This window comes from Artemia franciscana, chromosome 12 (assembly GCF_032884065.1).
Source record: "Artemia franciscana chromosome 12, ASM3288406v1, whole genome shotgun sequence".
Lineage (NCBI taxonomy): Eukaryota > Metazoa > Arthropoda > Branchiopoda > Anostraca > Artemiidae > Artemia > Artemia franciscana.
The window spans coordinates 30,731,722-30,752,619 of record NC_088874.1 but is presented as its reverse complement, the minus strand read 5'-3'; the positions used below and the strand labels follow the sequence as shown (position 1 = coordinate 30,752,619).

Genomic DNA, 20,898 nt, shown 5'->3' with positions numbered 1-20,898 from the left:
ACATCATGCCCTGCGTGGTGGCTGCAGAAGGCTCCACGCATCAGTAAGGTCGCCTCTGGTATTAAGTCAACTGCAAAGAAAGTGGAATTGCTCAAAATAATAATACCGGCCTGTCCCTCTCATTAGTAACTGGAAGGGTCATAGCCTATTTTACGAAACTCTTGGGATTTTTACAGAATTATAAATTGTATGTAGCAAATAGCTATTATTTGTCTTAAAACTCATTCGTAACACTTATATAAAAAAAGATACATTTTTGGATAATAACTAGACAATGTTATTTTTTTATCCTTCATAAGTATACTTAAGCTATTACGTTAGTTATAGCTATAAATATCACTGCATGAAGATAAAAGCGTGACTCATTAGCATTGCCCGTAGTAGAGGGCCATATAGTAAGTCTTTTAAGGTTGTTTTATTTACCCAGGCCACTATATAAAAGGAGTGCTCGTAGAAATCTCAGAAAGGGCTTATTGGATTGAAAATTTAAAATTCAAGTTCTTTTTATAAGGGTCGATTCAAAAGTTGCCAGGTCTTCTCCCGCGCCCTTTTTCCTTAAAGATATCTGATCAGGTTTTGACTTATCCTTAGTTTTCAGAACCATCCAAAGGTCAAATAACTATGTCTACGTGATTTATATGAGCCCGTCTGACGCTTATTTTAGCGCTCTCCTTCTCTCAAAGACATCCTATCAAAATTTTAAAATAGCCTCTCTTTCAAAATAATCCAAAGGTATAATAGCTATGCTTCCGGGGAGAACAACACTTCCCTTGGGACAAGGACTGTATGTTTTTTCAGTTAGCTATATATTATATATATGGTATGTTATTAGGAAATGGGAGTAAGGTTCATCCTAGTTCTAGAAAATGGCGTAGGCCACTAAGGTGAAAGTCTACAGAAATTCTAGTTTAAAGAGATCAAAACAAAATGCAACCAGTTCTAAAGACAGCAATACCGCTCGATGACACGGTCGGGCTTAAAGAAATGCAAAATTCGAACAAAACAAAATTTTGAAGCTTTATTTAAATAAATAAGTTCATTTGATCCAGCTTACGCATAACGTGTTGCTAAGATCCTTAAAGAAATATGAGCCTCCCCCTCTGGAATATTTATTCCTGAAAATTTAACCCTTGCACATTAAACTCCTTCCCCCAGAGAATCCCTTCCTCCCTGGATATTTATAATCCAAAGACAATCCTTCCCCCAAAAACTTCCACTTGCAGAAAATTCCTTCATGGATAATACTTCACCCTTGGAAATCCCCCGAAAATCCTCCCCTCCCCAACAGATTAATCTCTCACATGAAGATTACCCTAAAAAAATCCCCCCCCCCTGCAGGAGCCTCCTCGTGGAATATTTCTGCCCTCCGCATAAACTTTTCCCTGACAATCCTCCCCCCCTCCCCTGAAAATTGTCCCATATGCAAATAAAATCGTATTTTTGATTTTAAAAGGTTATTTTGGTCAAACTACCCGTCGGGCGATGTTGGATAATTAATATCCAGAAAATACAAATAATGTAACATTTGAAAAGCAGAAACCGTCAAGTGCCTATGACCAGGAATCTATATTTACTTCTGGCGTAAAAAGTATTAACAAATTTTTCAGTGAAAAAAAAAATATAAATGTTTACGCCTGAAACCTTTCCAAGAATGTATTCAACAGGTTTTAGAAGTTTCTTGGTGGTAAACCGAACAGTGTAGTGTTGTATATAAGATATATACACAATCATTCATTTGATTTTATATGCATAGATTTTTGTGTGTTTATTTTTCCCAATAGTTTTCCAAAACTTAAATATTCCTTTACTGAGAGCAATGTTATTGCAAACAATCTAGCTATTGGTAGGACTGAATTTAAAGCTTGGATGTTTCAAAATTCGGATGTTTAAAGCTTGGATTTAAAGCTTGGATGTTCAAGCGTTTCTGCCACTCCGTATTCATACCATATGAGGGAGGGTAAATTATCCTGAAGAAAATAATTTTTATGATAATAATTTCTATTTTATCACAAAGTAACATCACTTGTGCAAATATTTTCAGAATCAAATATTTGTATGTTGGAGGTATTAAGTAAATTAAATAAATCAACAAGGTATTGCAAAATTAAGTTTAATCCATTGGTAGATAGCATCACATAAATACATAAACGTATTATGTATTATTTTGTAAGTAGGACTATTTATCTTCCAAGCCGATTGATTTAAACTTTTAAAAGATAAAGAGTTTCCCTTGATACTTTGAAACTAAAGGTTTCAAGGTTTGGTCATATGTCCCAATCTCTTCCTGGGTTAGGGTATAAATCCCATTTCAACGAATTTGACGCACCTTGTATATTTTAATTTCATTTAATATTCACCTCCATATTCTCGGAAAATAACCTTAGCCGTTCCTAACATAACACAAATAGTCACCTCCATATTTTCTGAAAATAAATCACGGATGTCTTGATGTCGCTCATTCGCGTGACCATTTTGAGACAGTTTCAATTAAATATTAAATAAAAAAAAATTTGTTTTTTTAACTGCAAGTAAGGAGTGCCATTAAAACTTAAAAAAAAAAAACAGAAATTATTCCGTCAGGGGCAAGTTGAATTCTGGAGTGGGCGTGTGATGGGAAAGTGATTTTTTTTTTTTTTTACGGGTTTATATTGACAAAGTTAGGAGCCATATGATAATTCCAAAATCACCGTGGTTTTAACACATGGAACTCTATTCTACATTGCTTTCCGTTTAGGGGATTTATTTTTGCTCAACTTCGTTTAGAATGCAAGCTGATTAGCGCTAATTTAAGGGAATATGATTGTCAAGTTTCTTATTCCAATTGCTGCAAAGAATTTTATTGCTGCTCATATTAAGGCAAGACTCACTCAGACAATCTGTCTTGGCTTTATCTCCAATTAGCCATGGCTTTATGGCAATTTGATTTTAATTCGAAAATCAACAGCTAATTTATTAAAAGTTTAAATTAATAAAATACAAAAAATAGGATATAGAGGTAAGTAGCCTAATTCAAAATATTTCCCATTGAGAATTGATGATACGCCTATAGGTCACTAGTTTGTTTGGGAACATTCCTCAGACTCTTCTCAGTTATGGATAGTTGTCCTACATTATCTTTCCTTTTCGTGAATTAGCCAGGTTTGCATTGATTATGTTGATTTTGCCAATTGGCAATACAATAGTGGAGTGAATCTTTTCTATGATAAATATTGTTAAGAGCTAGCTCTGAAATCGTATGCTCTTGCCCATGTTGAACTCAAAACTTATTGTTGAGGCTAAAGTTGTCAGCATGCAGCTCTTAATGCTTCTTTTTAATAGTGATATTTATAAGGGCTAAGAAGTTGAGGAAACTGGTTACCAAACAACTGATCTACATGATATCCTAGCCTCCTTGGAGTCTTAAATCCCCCTTGTTTTCTATGTAGCTTAGCTTTCTTTCTAAAATTTGTTGATTATAGTTGTAAATATCGCCTTGTTTTCTCCTTGTTTTCTCTTTGAGAGAACTCGCGAAAGACGTTCTCCAGGTATCTCCAAGCAGCACAGAAAAATATAGTAAGGAGAAAGAACACCAAAGCATATCGAGAGAAAAACAATCGTATTTGTCTTCTATTTAGTGTTAAAGATTAAAATTGAATTTGTAGTAAAAAAAATTATATTTTGAGAGAGCATAAAAAAAGACATATAGTGGTATGTTCACTTGATTCATCGATCATTTTTGTGAATATTTCAATGTATTTTGATAATGAGGTAATCACATAGAGAAGTTAGGGCTTAGAGAGTGCACTGAAGAACTTAGCAACATAAATTAGTATTCCCATCCTAATCCATTGTATCCAGTACGAATAAATGAAAGCAAATCAATGCAAAAAAAAACGAAGTCATATCCATGGAGGAGGTGGTTTCGGAGTCTGAACCCATTTCCCTACGAAATGTTTGTCTAACTCTTAAAAATGTTTACAAATATGTTTTGAAGTGTTTTTATTGTTGAACATGCTATTTATTTCGATTGGATATGGTTGCCGGCGATTCTTACTCCTTGTGCACTCTTTTGAAGAATGCATATGAGACATGTTTCAGGTAACTCTCGAGTAGCATAGACAAATATGGTAAGGAGAAGAAGTACCAATAGATATCATGATAAAAAATCGATCTTGCCATCTATTTAGATTTAAAAGCTTCATTACTTTTACTTAGTAGCGTTGCTTGTTTTGTTGCGTAGTATTTCTTCTCTATGAACTTTATTCATTTTCAATTTATTATGTAGCATTTTTTCCTTTGATTGTGAGTTGAGTCTCTTAGTAATATCATTAGTAGTTGTTGTGTGTCTTGTAGGAATTGTGACTTATTATTTGTCGATTTATTCCAGTTTTTTTATTTATTTTTTCACTATTTCAATTCAACTGGGAGACGCTTTGCTATTTGGGGTGCTATTACCTTCTAATTCGTATTAAAGCCACCTCTGTTGTTTTACTTTAGTTCAAGAAGAAAAAACGAAAAGTAACGACCGGTAAGTAACTGTTGATAAAAGAACGAAAACTGCAATATGATTTGATACCGAATATTTTGTATTCCCATTCGGAATAATTGTTCACAGATAAAAGAAACTAAAAGGTATATTTCAAATAATCGATAAACTCTGGAAAATGAACAGTAGACACTCATTAAAACATAACAACTTGTACGAGTTGGATGAAATACTCATGTGGGCGCAAGAGTTCACAATATCAGTTGACATTTATGAATATGTTGCCTACAGAAATAACTATAATAAAAACCTGTTTCTTGTGAGAATGGGAGTTCAGTTTTGTTCAAACACCTGTTTGTTATTACTGCTTTCTTTTTTCCCTCACAAAATCTCATAGGAAACACGTTAAATGGGCCTAACTGCTGTCCAAAATTAATGCATTCCAGCAAAAAAAAAAAAAAACTGATTTTGAACTCAATTCGTCATCTATAGTTTCTATCCTATCGCATAGTCCTCGAGATCAACGAACTTATGGCACGTCTTTTTCATAACTCTTTTTGAAACACGATGTTTGTTGATATTTCCTACGTGACCCCACAATTTAAAACAGTGATTATCCTGGACTTCTTTTGGGAGTGCGCTGTGAACTTAGACAACTAAACAGTATAGATCTTGGGCCGAGGCCAAAAATAAAATGTGCTTTTCAGTACCAGAACCTTTTCTGTATTTGGGAGAATCCTCTAAATTTTTCCCCCTAAATCTTTGTCTATGAACACTTAAGCCTATATTTTCTTCTGTGTACAATTACATCTATAAGAATCTAAAGTAGATCGAACTAACAAGATTCTTCTAAAGGGGTTGGGGGTCAAATCCTTCAAACCAAATTCTTGTTCTCATTTTTCCCATGATTTCTTAGGGTATTTTGGATTTTTATTTAACCCCCTTCCCGTCATCTCCCCTATGTGCAGATAAAATCATCTTGTACTAAGGCTTAAAAATAATAAAACAAAAAATTTCGATGTTTTGTTTTGACTCTAAAAGCAAGGCAATTTAGGTATAACCAGCAAGCCTAAGATTAATATAGAACTTGCTACTATTATTATTTTAGACTTCATTACAATAATAATACTAATTTATTTATGCCATTTTTACATACAGAAGATGTACACAGAGGAGTATGAAAAGAAAACTAAAAAATATAAAAATTACACTTCTAATGAAAATAAGTAGATCATAGCTGTTTTTTTTTTGTTTTTTTTTTCACTTAACTCAAAAAAACCACTCACAAAACATGACCGATAAATAGTAACATAACTCATAAAACAGCACCCATAAACATAGCGCATAAATATCTATTTTATTACAGAAATGACGACAAAACTGTTTTTCAATTAAATGAGACAATTAAGGAGAATTTTTTTTTCTCTATATCGTCTAAGAAATCGGTCGTATTGTTGATCCATTTTAACAGAAACATTAAATATTCGGAAATTTCGTATAATATACCTATTTTTGAACCATAGTGGAATTCCAAGAAAGTATTTACAAAACCGGAAAAAGTAAACGCGGATACACTTTTTATCACTTTTACTCAAAAACTTCAGAAATGGAACAATGAAAAATATGTGAGGTGCAAACATTGAATTATAAATTATAGCAAGTGTTTGTTTGTCAAAACGACCTTTCGCCCTGACTAGCAGGCCATATGTTTTCTAAGATTTCCCAACACAGATGATAACAGCAACTCTCGCGTAGCTTTAATTGACGGACCAAAAGGCAACCCAAGGGCCACATAATAGATCTAAGTAGGTGACAACTTTGAGAAAGAATTCGTATTTTTCCCAGGGTGGCTGTATCAAACCTGTGATTATGACATCAGACTTCATGACGTCAAGAAAAGACTGAAATTGTTTGCGGTTAGAAGACAAGTAACAATGAGAATCCATATATAGACACCTGCCTCGTGCCAGGGCCCGGTGGGCAAAACACTTTTGTCCTTTGAAAACTTATAAAAACCTTAGCAGGTAAGATATTGACCAATCTTCAGATTGCCAACACTAAGTCATTTGACGTTACGCAAATTGATATTCTAAAATATTCAATAAAGAGACGATAGGACCTGCCCTTAGATGCAAGGCCGTATCTAGGATTTCGATTAGGGGGAGGGGTCATTATGCTCGGGGGTGTTTTACAAAAAAACGTTACAAATCATAAGGAAAATTTGTCTACATGTGTTTTTGTCACTTTTTAAGTCGGACTTTTATTGAAGGGGAGAGATGGGGGGTTGTAGATCAGGTAGCCCCTTCTACCTGGATACGGCCGTGCTTAGATGTATATGAAAGTTTGCAAATATTTTTTCTGATATTTATAAAAATGACTGCTCTGATTCTCGTTTTAATTAACCTCCTTTTTGTAGCCTGCCTCTTACGTCTATACATAAAAGGGCCTTGATGGAACCATTTTCACAAGATGAATTCAATGCAGCACTTAATTCCCTTAATATTAAGTTTTCCCCAGGATATGATGGTATTTACATTAAATGGATTTTTGAGTCCCCAAAGGCTTTCCATACTGCCCTCTTAAGTCTGTATAATCTTACTTGGACAAGCCAAAAAATCCCAGATGCTTGAAAGATTACCTGGGTATTTTCAGCTTAAAAACTGTCTTACCCTCTGGTGACTCCAAGTCTTACTGACCAATATCTGTTTTACCAGCCTTCAATAAAGTAATATTTCTGATACCCTAACTGAAATGCTGAAATAAAGCAGAAGAAATTATGAATGAAGTCCACTGTTACGCTCGGTTGCACTTGATTTGGAACAGGTCGTGATATAAATGAAGTAGCAGAAATCATCTTATCATGTTTTCTGAAATGGTTGCTATCCTGCCGACAATCCTAAATGCTTACCCAGATCAATTTAAAAAAAAAATTTTTTTCACAGAGTTTTTCAAAAAAAGTTAAGACCTCTGTTAAACTAAAAATGAGCAAACACAGAATCAAACAATCTATCATGCGTAAAACTACCACAAATGAGAATCAATAAATGCATGAAAACAAAAACACACAGAAGTTACAATAAATAACCGAATCGAACTAAAAACGAGCAGAAATTAACATAAGTAGGACTCACAAAACCTATGCCCTTTCAAAGCCAGAACGTGATTTGCACTTTACTGAAAAAACAACATTTTAAGCTTTTTTGATAAGAAAAATTTTCCAGACGTTAGAACTAATATCAGCACATGTATATTAAACTCAAAAAGCATATCCATTTGTATTTTTGTCAATAAAATACTCGTATTATTTTCTTCTAGTTTTGAGTTTGACTGGGTTATTTATTGTAATTTCTGTTCATTTTGGGTTACATTTATTTATTGATGCTGATTTGCAGTAGTTTAACGCATGGTAGATTATTTGAGTTTATGTTTAATCATTTATCATTGCTTTTCTTTGCTTGGTTTGATACGTTTATGTTCAAATTCTTGCTTTTAAAGCAAGAGTTTTTATGTTCTTTGCTTTTCTTTGAAAAACTTTTGTTAAAGATCTTCAAATTAATTTCTGTTCGTTTTAAGTAGTCATTGTCCTTTTCAGGGGAAAAGAAAATAATAATTTAAATCTTTTTGTTTATTCTATAAGAATTTACAGTATGGCCTGCTATTTGTATTCTGGAGAAACTTTGCCAGCAGTCATAAAAAAAACGACATATTTACGACACAATAAAACATATATTTAAACTTTACTGAAAAAGAACGTTTTAAATGTTTTTGACAAACCAAAATTATTAAAATTTTAGAATTAATATTAGCACATGTTTATTACTCTGAAAAAGCACATTCTTTTGTATTTTTTTCAGTAAAGCGTAAATTCCTATTAATTTCTTCTAGTTTTGAGTTTGGCTCGATTATTTATTGAGATCACTTAAAAAAAACTTTTTCCACAAAATCAGTTTTTCACCAAAAAAGTAAAGAACTCCATTAAACCAAAAATGAATAAAATAGAATAAAATAATATACCAAGCTTACAACCAGTAAAAATCAGCATCAAGGATTAAATGAAGCCCAAAAAATTCTTTTAGACGTTTTCACTTTTATAGCTTTAAGATATCAACAAGAGCTAAGAGCTCATATGGCACTTGTGACGAGGTCGGAAGAGCCGAGAGCTCATATGGTACGAGGTCGGAAGAGCCAAGAGCTCATTTGGACGAGGTCGGAAGAGCCAAGAGCCAAGAGCTCATTTGGCACTTGTGAGAAGGTCAGAACCTAAAGTTAAACTTTATAGCACAAGATCCTTCTAAATATCAAATTTCATTAAGATCTGGTCACCCTTTCGTAAGTTACAAATACCTCAATTTTCAAAATTACCTCCCCCCTCCCAATTCCACCAAAGAGAGCAGATCCGGTCCAGTTATGTCAGTCACGTATCTTAGACAGGTTTCTATTCTTCCCATCCAGTTTCATCCTGATCTCACCGCTTTAAGTATTTTCTAAGATTTCCGGTCCCCCCAACTGCCCCCCCCCCCCAATTACGTTTGATCCGGTTGAGATTTAAAATAAGATATCAGAGTTACGAGGTCCTTCTAAATATGAAGTTTCATGAAGATCCGATCACTCCTTCGTAAGTTAAAAATACGTTATTTTTCTTATTTTTCAGAATTACCCCCCCCCCCCCGCAATTGAGCGGATCCATTCCAATTATGTAAATTACGTATGCAAGACTTTTGCTTATTTTTCCAACCAAGTTTCATCCCAATCCTTCCAATCTAAGGGTTTCCCATCATTTTAGGTCTCCCCACCCCAAACTTCCCCCAATGTCACCAGATCCGGTCAGGATTTAAAATAAGAGCTTTGAGCCACGATATCCTTCTAAAAATCAAATTTCATGGAGATCCAATCACCCATTCGTAAGTTAAAAATACCTCATTTTTTCTAATTTTTCAGAATTAACCCCCCCCCCCCAACTACCCAAAAGAGAGCGGATCCGTTCCGTTTATGTCAATCATCTATCTAGGACTTATGTTTATTTTTCCCACCATGTTTCATCCCGATCCCTCCACTCTAAGTGTTTTCCAAGTTTTAGGTTTCCCCCTCCCAACTCCCCGCCCCCATCACCAGATCCGGTCGGGATTTAAAATAAGAGCTCTAAGACACGATATCCTTCTAAACATCAAATTTCATTGAGATCCGATCACCCGTTCGTAAGTTGAAAATACCTCATTTTTCTAATTTTTAAGACTTACTCCCCCCTCCCAACTACCCCAAAGAGAGCAAATAAGTTCCGATTATGTCAATCATGTATCTGGGACTTGCGCTTATTTTTCCCATCAAGTTTCATCCCGATCCCTCTACTCTAAGTGTTTTCCAAGATTTTAGGTTTCCCCCCCTCCAACTCCCCCCAATGTCATCAGACCCAGTCGGGATTTAAAATAAGAGCTCTGAGACACAATATCATTCCAAACATCAAATTTCATTAAGATCCAATCACCCGCTCATAAGTTAAAAATACTTCATTTTTTCTATTTTTCCGAATTAACCGGCCCCTTCTCCCCCCCCAGATGGTCAAATCGGGAAAACGACTATTTCTAATTTAATCTGGTCCGGTCCCTGATACGCTTGCCAAATTTCATCGTCCTAGCTTACCTGGAAATGCCTAAAGTAGCAAAACCGGGACTTTAGGTTTTCCCCCTCCAACTCCCCCCAATGTCATCAGATCCGGTCGGGATTAAAAATAAGAGCTCTAAGACACAATATCATTCCAAACATCAAATTTAATTAAGATCCAAATACCCGCTGATAAGTTAAAAATACTTCATTTTTTCTATTTTTTGCGAATTAACCGGGCCCCCACTCCCCCCCAGATGGTCAAATCGGGAAAACGACTATTTCTAATTTAATCTGGTCCGGTCCCTGATACGCTTGCCAAATTTCATCGTCCTAGCTTACCTGGAAGTGCCTAAAGTAGCAAAACCGGGACAGACTGACAGACCGACAGACCGACAGACAGACAGACAGACCGACAGAATTGGCGACTGCTATATGTCACTTGGTTAATACCAAGTGCCATAAAAATTAATTAAGATTTGAAGGAATAAATATCAGTATATGTACAGTAAATTGAAAATACACATTGAACCCAACCCATGTTAATTTCTGCTCGTTTTTTGGCTTGATTCGGTTATTAATAGTAATTTCTGCTCGTTTGGAGTTTCTTTTATTCATTGATGCTGATTTGTGGTACTTTTGTGCTTGGTAGATTATTTGATTCTATTTTGTCATTTTTGGTTTAATAATTCTTTACTGTTTTTGAAAAACTTATTTTGTAGTCTTTTTAATTAATTTCTGTTCGTTTTATTTTATGATTTTATTACTGATATGGTCTTTTTCAGGGAGAAATAGAATAGTAATTTGAATTTTTCCGTTCTTTTCAAGAATTTATAATTTGGCTTGCTATGTGTATGCCGGAAAAACTTTTTCAAAACCATGATACAAATAGTAGTGTTTAATTTAGTCATATACATCCTCTTGTTGACCTGATACCATAAAACTTAATACCATTAGTCTTACTGGCAACCAGCATACGAAACAGTTTGTTTGGTTTGAATTTAAGGCAACATTTGGTTTTTAAGCATAATGGGCAAACTAAATAGCTGTGGGGGATTCACCAACTCAATAGCTCTAGATATATAGTTACTAGACCGTTCAGCTATCCTAAACAAAAAGAATATCTTTAAATTTTTATTGAAAGTTTCCGGAAAATTATGAGCTAAAGAATAGGGCTGATTGCCTCTCAATCACTTTTGACTCTCAACAGGGCACTAGAACTTTCAATTTTCAATCAAATTACCTCCTTTAAAATATCAGTGATATTACTAGCTATGGTAAAGCATCGCTGCCTATGTCCTTATATGCCCTATATTGCTTATATGCCCTTTTAATGCCTGCATGCATTTATTTTTTTTTGTTTAATTGAGACTCCCCCCGAAGGTTCCCTAAAAGTTTCAACTTAATGCCACTAGTGTCGTTAATTACTGCAACCATAAAAGCAGTTTTAAATGTATACACTCACTGTCATCCGGCTAGTTCAAAATCCACAATCTATGAAGGTGATATTCTCAGAAATTATTTCTCTTGCACGAATGAAAACCTGTCATCCGTGTGCAATATCTTAGGAACAATTTCGGGTGTAAAATTAAAACTTACAACGCTTGTGGTGGGGGGTGTTCAACTAACTAAAAGACAAAATTTGCATCATAATACTATTGCTTCTATTCCTACAACTGCTACTATTATTATTACTGCATCTACTACTACTACTGTTACTTAAGCTAATACTACTACTATCGACTTTACTTCTATTGCTACTACTATAGCTACTGCTACTACTACTACTACTAATAAACCTAATGGTATTAAGGCGAAAATTTCGGGCGATATTGTAACTGCATTGAAATAGATCGAAACACACTGTGCCCATACAGGTTGTCAAGAGGACGTATCAGCAATGTTTCAGGACCGGTTGATGGTATTAAGTTAAAAATTTCCTCGTGTGTTGTAGAGGATGTTGAAGAAAATGTGCTATTTGCATACTGCGACTAATGCTACTATTGCTACTACAACTGAATACGATGGTGTAATTTTCGTTCAGATTCTATGATTTTAAAGGGGTGTTTCCCCCTTATTTCCCCCTATTTTCCAAAATAAGCCAAAGTTTATCAGGGTCATAAATTTTGATGGTTATGATTAAATTTGATGAAACTATATTTTTAGAATCAGCATAAGAATCCGATTCTTTAGATGTATTTATTAGTATCAAAATTGCGTTTTTTATAGTTTTGTTTACTATTGAGCCGAGTCGCTACTTACTACAGTTTGTTACCACGAACTGTTTGAAACTTGCTTTTTTCAAAAAGTTTCCTAACTTAATTTTTGTTCGTTTTATATAGTCATCGTCTTTTTCAGGGAAAAAGAAAATAATAGTTTAAATGTTTTTGTTTTTTTCTATAAGAATTTATAGCATGGAGATTATAGTATACGAAATTATAAACTATAAGAAATTATAGTACTTACAAATAGTATTATTTGTATGCTGGAGAAACTTTTTCAGTGATCTTAAAAAAAAAATCATTTTACAAGCTTGAGAAGTTTTTTCAAACTTGGGTGAAAAAAGTATATTTTTAATAGACCGAAATTATCAGGACTTTAGAATTAATATTAGCACATTAAATTAAACTGACAAAGCCCATTCATTTGTATTTTTTTCAGTAAAGTACAAATTCATATTAATTTCTTCACGTTTTGAGTTTGACTGAGTTTTTTACTGTTAGTTTTTACTGTTATGAGTTTTTACAGTTATTTACTGTAATTTCTGTTCATTTGTGGTTAAATTTATTTATTGATGCTGATTTGCGGTTCTTCTACGCATGGTAGGTTATTTGATTTTTGTTTACTTATTTTTGGATAAATGGTGTTCACTGTTTTTCTCTGAAAAACTTATTTTTTTGAAATTAATTTCTGTTTGTTTTATATAGTCATCGTCTTTTTAGAGAAAAAGACAATAATAGTTTAAATCTTTTCGTTTTTCTCTAAGAATTTGTATTATGGCCTATTTGTATGCTGGAAAAGCTTTTTCAGCAATCTTTAACAACATACACCCTTTTGAAAATCTTGACAAATATAATATTGTGTAATCTATTTTTATACCTCTTCTAGCTAACATGAAAAATTTCTGTTCTTTGCTGTTCTTTGGAAAAAAAAATTGGAAAAAGTATTTGGAATTAATTCCTGTTTGTTTTATATAGACATACTCTTTTTCAGGGAAAAATAAAACAATAGTTTAAATCTGTTCGTTTTATTGAAGAATTTTTATAGCATGGCCTGCTATTTATATTCTGGACAATATTTGTCCGTAATCTTTAACAACATCCACCCTTTTGAAAATCTTGACACGAATAGTATTGTTTAATTTAGTTTCATACCTCCTCTAATTGACCTGAAAAATAGAACTTAGTACCATTCCCAAATAAATTATCTATACTTTTGGACAATCTGGAGACACTTACACTCTTTTGATTTTGTTCAACCAAGAGCAGAAGTAGCAATACAAGTAGCCCCGAAATTTTGAAGTTAATATCGTCAATCGTTCTGGGGATTTTCCTGAGATGTCTTATGGGCGACCAGCATACGCAAGGTGCGTTTTGATTTATTTTTAGAGCAACATTTAATTTTAGATGTTGCCGCTTGACCAATTTTCATTTCTCTTTCATTATTTTCGGTAATATTCGGTTAAATTAAAATTTCTTTTACTGTCTTTTAGTTGTTTTCGATTAGTTTTAAAAATTTTACTCCATTTTCTTAGTCGCCATACTCAGTTTCCGAATTAGGTACTCTGTTTCCATGCTAAGAAGCAGTTTCCAATTTTATTAGATTCATTACCGTAGACAGGCCTGAAATCAAATTCTTTATATCTTTAAGCTCAAAATCCCCAAAAAATTGGCATACTAGGCCAATTGGTCGAACTTGTTTCGATCTTTACTCTTGGAAAGGTGTCACATAACATCTTTTGTATTACCGAAGCTAACGTATTATTGCAGCCTTAATCCTGCATAATTCTATTTTATCGGTAAGTATGATTATATTATGGTTCAGACACAATTGACGTGGGACCTGAGCCTTAGGTTGAATAACTGTCTATTTTTACCCTAAGAAATAAAAACCTAGGGTGTTGAGCCCCCCTTATAAGCAAAACATCCGATTCTCTTCAATTTGAAACCCTTTAGTTCCCTGTTGTCATGGAAAACATGTGAGATGGCAGAGGAAGCAAGAAGGCATCTAGAAGATAAATAGCCAGCCAGGAGTAGATTCCGGCTGAGGAAATTTCATGAATCGGATACTAAGCTGGAGGCCATGGAGTGTAATTTCAAACGACTTGCAAGATGTATCATTATGATGGAAAAATTAGCCTTTAATCATCTTAGTTAAGCTTCTTCTTTTTTTTGGGGGGGGGGGGGGCTATATCAATAGGTCCTTTTAGCCTGAGTTTTAACTGATAGAAGTCTAGAAGCCCAAGTAATATCACAAGGCTGGATCGATGAATGGTTACATCTGGAAGAAATGAACTCAATGATATAAGTATCTTGTCTTTGTGGTATAAGGCTGCAGACTCTTCACTGAAATACATGTTTTACAGGAAACTTAACATACTATTTTTCCAAAGAATTCATTTCCAAGGATATTTCCTGAGCCTTTTCTTGGGATTTCATATATTTTTCCAGGGATTTCTTTTTGCCCTACAAGGTTGATAAAGAATAAAAACTAAAAACGTAATGGCCTTTAGAAAATGTAATAATAAGAAAGATTCAAAGTACATAACGTGATTGCACAGATAAACAAAAATTTGAAATAAATCAAGAACGCATCATTCCTGAGCTGAATTAAAGACAACCGGAAAAAGAATCAGAATTTAAACAGACACTGAACACTGTTAAAAAAAATACGGCATTAAAATAAAACCTTTTTCAACAAAATTACAGGCCGAATAATAGTCAAGATAGATTTTGAGATATAATCAAGAAAATTTTAACCAACAATATGACGGAAAATCACACTCACTTAAACAATTATTGGATCTGTTCTACATCAAAGTGATTATGTTGACCCCCCCCCCCCCGTCAACTGTATTAATTCGCAGTAGATGTCAGCAGCGTCAAACAAAACTTGTGAAAATCTCATTTACATAAATTTAAAGTGATATTTCTGTCTTCAGAATAACTGGCAATGTAGAAACAGCTGTTTTTCTGTTCAGAAACAACCGATTTTTAGAACAGTGATTTTGGTGGTTTGGCAATAACATGATTGAACTACAAGAAATTATTGTAAATTGTCTTTCAATTACCAGGTGAATTTTAGCGGCTTTTTCAACTTTGAAACTCAAGCTTTAAGCCGAAGTTTCAGGCGTGATTTTGAAATAAGTGCAAATCTTATTGCACTAATCAATATAATATATATATATATATATATATATATATATATATATATATATATATATATATATATATATATATATATATATATATATATATATATATATATATATATATATATATATATATATATATATATATATATATATATATTAAATATAATTTGGGGACACTGAATTACATTACTAGCTCAGTTTCACCGAAAATATGACTTCGACTATTTCGTCACAACACTGCAGACAAAAGCGTAAAAAGTCAAAATAATTAGAGAAAACGTAAATAACAAATGATATTAGACCATCTTAATTATTTTTAAACGCTAATATCTGCCCAAAAAGCAATGGGGGAGTATTGTTATCCAATTTTGGATTTGCTTTTATTGGCATGTTCATTTTTGCCACAAAAATATAGCGTCTACCCATATCCTATTTAGTGAAATTTAGTAGGCCCTAGAAAAGCCCCTTTGTCATGTTTTGACCCATCTCCGTCAAAGGAACCTCTTACAAAGACATGAATACCATTTATTAACTGCTTATTCTACTTGCCCCCAGACTCCAATTATATTAATCAACAAAATGACATTGTATAGGCAGAAACACTAAATGGGTCCTCTTGATTTAAGTATTAAACGGGACAGAGCCTTGGGGTTACCCAAGGTATTTTCTCCTTATCTTGGTTCCCAAAACTATTTCAATATTGCTTGCAGGATATGTCAAATAGCTACCAATATGTTAAGAAATCCGGATATTCAATATAAAGAACGAAAAAAACTTGGCCAGATAAAAAAAACAAAACTGTACCATTATTGAATACTATAATTAAGATACATGATCTACTAAGAAAAAAAAACAACATTAAAATACCATAAAAACGAGCAAAAATATAAACTAAAATGAACAATTCAACCGCATCTAAATGTTTACACATTTATTAAAAAACAATCAAAATACTTGAAAAAAAAAACAATCGCTAGAGTATTCTTCATAAATTCGTACTAATGAAAAAAGGGGGGAAAAGTACAAATTTCAAGTTCCTATTTTTTTACAATTGAAACATATACGAGAATATTCGTAAGGAGTACTTATACGATATTTAATACAAATTTCTTATGTTTATGCAATTATTATATTTGAAATGAATCCTTTTATGTTTGTCTACAACAAACTCATTTTGGTTAAATTTACAAACGTTTATAGATTTTAAATTGAACTGTAACTAAATCGAAAAGGGATTCATAAGCGTAATAAAAGGGAAATTTTCCAAAAGAGTTGTTTAGTTATTTACTATTTAATGGGAACTGTAAAAATCTAACTAATAATTTTGCTTAAGATCTCTTTTCCGCTTGCGAGAATTATTTCTTTGGCAAATAAAAGATTTCATTTTCGCTAGAATCTTACTGAACACAAATATCCATCACCCCAAAATACACAAGGAGCTATGCCAGACCTAGGGAATAAACTAAATCAGATATTAAGTTCAGATTTAAACGGTTTGTTTCTAGTGCACACCATAAAAAACACATCTTATACAATTTAAATATATTTCAGTTTTTTGACAATCGAAAAGGCCGCTTACGGCTTTTATCGGTCTTGATCAAGTAATATATAGTCAAATATTATTTGATTAATATTCAATTTACTTAGTTATTCTTATTAAATAATAGAATAATTAATTCAACTTAATATTAATTCAAAATGATTTTTATTCAACTTATTAATATTCAGCTTATTTTATATTTACTTAATATAAAATTTAAACAAAACTGACTGGACCAAGAAAATATTTAAACATTTATATGAGCCTGATTTATATTTTTAACCCTCCATTCTCATTGAATAACATTCAAAACAATTATAGTTTCAATTGTAAGACATGTTCGTTATAAGACATTAAGATATAAGACATCATTATTCGATTTTTTTTTGGAGAAATATTAAATTTTCATAGTTTTTCGCAATACTTGACTTTAAATTACAAATTAGAAAAACTAAATTAAAAGCGACGGAAACAAAGCCTCAAGACTAAGACATTTTCGCTGATATCCGTTTTTGCTCTGGTATATGTCTTCTTCATAACAATGCAGAAGGTTTCAAAATGAATGTCGATGCGCAGTAATCTTCGGGCTATTTTTTAGATAGGTACAGTTGATTAAAATCAAAATCGATATCTTAAAGTATTCTCCCATTCTATCACGGCAGACCCATTCTGTTTATTAGACCCTAACTTCCAAATTAATAGAAATTTATAGGTGGCCTTGTCACGACATCTAAACGATACCTATCAAATTTAATATTATCTTTTCAACTAGTTCTAGCCCCCGCCCTGGCCATCCTGTCTACTTTCTGAAAGAATAAACATTCAAAAAGGTCTTAATGCGTAGGGTTCAAAATAAAAATTTGAGAAATATCAAAAAAAAAAAAAATCTGACCTGACCCCCCCCCCCCCCAGAAAATCGTTCTCTATAACCCAGTCACGATCCCACCCCTCTTATTCAAGATTCTTTAAAGCCAGTTCCGCAAAAATATTTGTTTGAAATTATTTAAAATATATTGCAACATGTTCTTTAATCAATCTATTCGACTTGAGTGACAAACGCTATAGACGTGACTAGCCCTTAAAAAAAAAAAAAAAAAAATCTCATAATTTCAGCTTTGCAAAAATTTAACAATTATTGACACAATTAAGCACTCCCCTCCAAATAAACCTATTATGTACAATTTCCCTCAATTTTTTTTTTCGAACCTAAATGTTGCAACACAACAATTTGCTTATGCAAGGAAATACGACAAAAATATACAGTTTTAAATGTCTTTTAAGTCGTATATGGCAACAATAATGAAGCACCATTGTGGAGTCCAAGTTTAATCACACATTCGATTTTAAGCTACCTTGTGCTTTTCTTTTCACTTTTTATCACCTTCTTTCTGCTTCCCTTCCATTGTTGACACTTGGCCCATTGGATATACCTTGTCCAAATATTTTAATGATTCATTCAGGAAATTCTGAAAGAAAAAGATACAATTATTAATGAAATAATCAGTCATCCTTAAGGGAAGGTAGAGGGTGATTTTAATCTATCCTGGTGTAGGGGCGTAGGAATCGTCACAGATCTCGGGGTAGACTTTTATGGGTTTTTTACCAAAAACTAGTTAGAAATAGCTAACCCACTCTGATCATATTGTATTAGAAAAAAGGTTCGCGTCACGAACATCGAATGATTCGCGTCGCGAATATGAGCATCGAAAATTCGAGGTATTCGGTTCCACGTAGACAGCGTTTTTCCTTTTTAAGATTCGCGTGTTTGTCTTCTAAGATTCTAAATTCACGTCAAATTGTCATACACAAAAAAAAATGTCCTCTTGTCCCCAGCCCTAAGAAACAAAACTTAATCTAAAATAAATGGTTAAACTATAACGATCGTGCTGAACCCCCACACCCTCCCCACCGTCAGCTCATACTTCAGTTACATGTCAATTCCAAAACCCTTGACGTATAAAAGAGTAGAGTTTTTCTTACAATGGTATCTTACCCAAAGAAAACTTGATGTAATATAATTCTTGTTCTTAGATATTCTTGCAGAATATTGCATTTAGCATATTGTAGCTTAATGCCGAAACAAAAGGTATAGAGTGGAACATGCCGTTAACAACTTCATAGCAGACATTGTATAGATGGCAATACTAGTATTCCATACTCCGGGATAGGTATTTCAAAAATAAACATTTTATTCTGCCTGCGCAGAAAGAAACCAATTGAAAGCTTACTTCCTTAATTCAAAACGTGTTATATAACACTTTTATGACTTAATATTAAGAGAAACACGCTTCTCACGCTTGATCGAGTCCGCATTCCTCTATCTTATTAGTGTCAATATAATTGGTTGTTTCCAGTTCTTATTTTGAAATGGGTTAAATCTTTTTCCGAAAACACAAAAAAGTTGCGATTTTCAACCTTTGACATAGGAATTGTATTTGTAGTCTATCTTGATGGCTATATATATTGTACTAATACGTATATATATACATATTATTTTATTTCACAATATTTGCAATAATTACATTACAATATTTATATTTTACAACAAAATTCTAGGCCGAAAATTGATTTTATATTGTCGTTTTTTCTTGTTAAAAATATAAAATAACAATAATCAGTAATATTTTTTATAGATGTCTGGCTTGGTTTTTGAATAAAATTGGAGGAGACACTTACCCTGGGCGCAGAGATTGTAGGGGCGCCAAATTTTAAATAAATAGTCTAACGGTTATAGTCATTTTGCGATTTTATAAATTTTATTTCTATTTAAATAAAGTAGAAGACGCAATTAGCAGAAGTATAAACAAATTGCATCCGAAAATTTTCCTTTTACCCATATCTTCATCACCAATCCTTGAAGACCGAATTCTATTAATTTCATGGTTTTTTTTTATAAAATATTTTGCATTCAAATTTTGCTAATAAATGAAAATCTAAAAAATAAAGAAAAATATATCATGTAGTTATTTATGTACAGTACATATGTACAAAATAATCATTTGTACAAAAACATCTGCACAAAATTCTGGCATTTGCGTTTCGGGATTGCAAAAAAAAAGCATTTATTCCTTGAAAAAATAAATAATAAGAAACATGAAATATTGAACACAAACAAGCGATTGTTGACTTGAAAGAAACAAAACAATGAAACTACCAATAGAAACTCCCACATAGTAATTATACATTGGCCCCCTATTCAGACTGAGCCCCAAGATTTTTTCAACCCGCCACCTTGACATACAAAGTCATTTATAAGATTAGTGGACACATACAAACATACAAAGCCGAAACAAGTAACTTTCTTAGAAATTACCGGTTACTGATTTCATCAGATTCATTACTTTCAGATCTTTCAATTCACTAATCTAGAATTCTGATATTACTCAGAATTCCTCTTAGGAAGTGACTTGCTAAAAGATAACAAACAAGTATTGATCTAATAAGGAAAACACACTTACTCCTGCCGTTTTCTTGTGCCATTTAATCTAACACTTAGAAAACTATAGGTTATATGACTATTTTAGCTCTATGGCTATCTACCTTAGTTCTACTGCGCTAGGAACAACGCATGGACGGATAATAGATAGATAGACATATCTATTAAGAAATGAACTAACATCATTTAAATACAATCCTAATAAGGGGGGTTAATACCAGAATTGCCACTCACTCAATTGGACTATCTGTCTTGGCTTTTTCTACAATTAGCCATGATTTGATCCCCTCAACAATTCGATTTTAATTCAAAAACTTACTTTTAAAAAAGGCAAATTTTGAAACTGAAGCTTTTTAAATCCATATTTGTAACACGTATGAGAAAGCTATTAACAAGCTTATCATTCCAATTTCGCGCCTCCGTTTCAGGTACTTGAATAAAAAAAAAAAAAAAAGAAATATAATCTTTTCTTATTTTTATTTTAC

At 32.9% G+C, this 20,898-nt stretch overlaps 1 protein-coding gene across 3 annotated transcripts in view; it reads right to left on the bottom strand.

The window, feature by feature from the left end:
* Window positions 1-14,782: 14,782 nt before the first annotated feature.
* Window positions 14,783-20,898, bottom strand: part of LOC136033975 (transcription factor AP-2-epsilon-like) — a 109,999-nt gene continuing 103,883 nt past the window's right edge. For all 3 annotated transcript variants that reach the window (XM_065715007.1, XM_065715009.1, XM_065715008.1), the window contains exon 10: window positions 14,783-18,443. In XM_065715007.1, coding sequence (XP_065571079.1) covers window positions 18,345-18,443 — 99 coding nt within the window. In that variant the 3' untranslated portion in view covers window positions 14,783-18,344. The remainder of the gene's footprint in view (window positions 18,444-20,898) is intronic.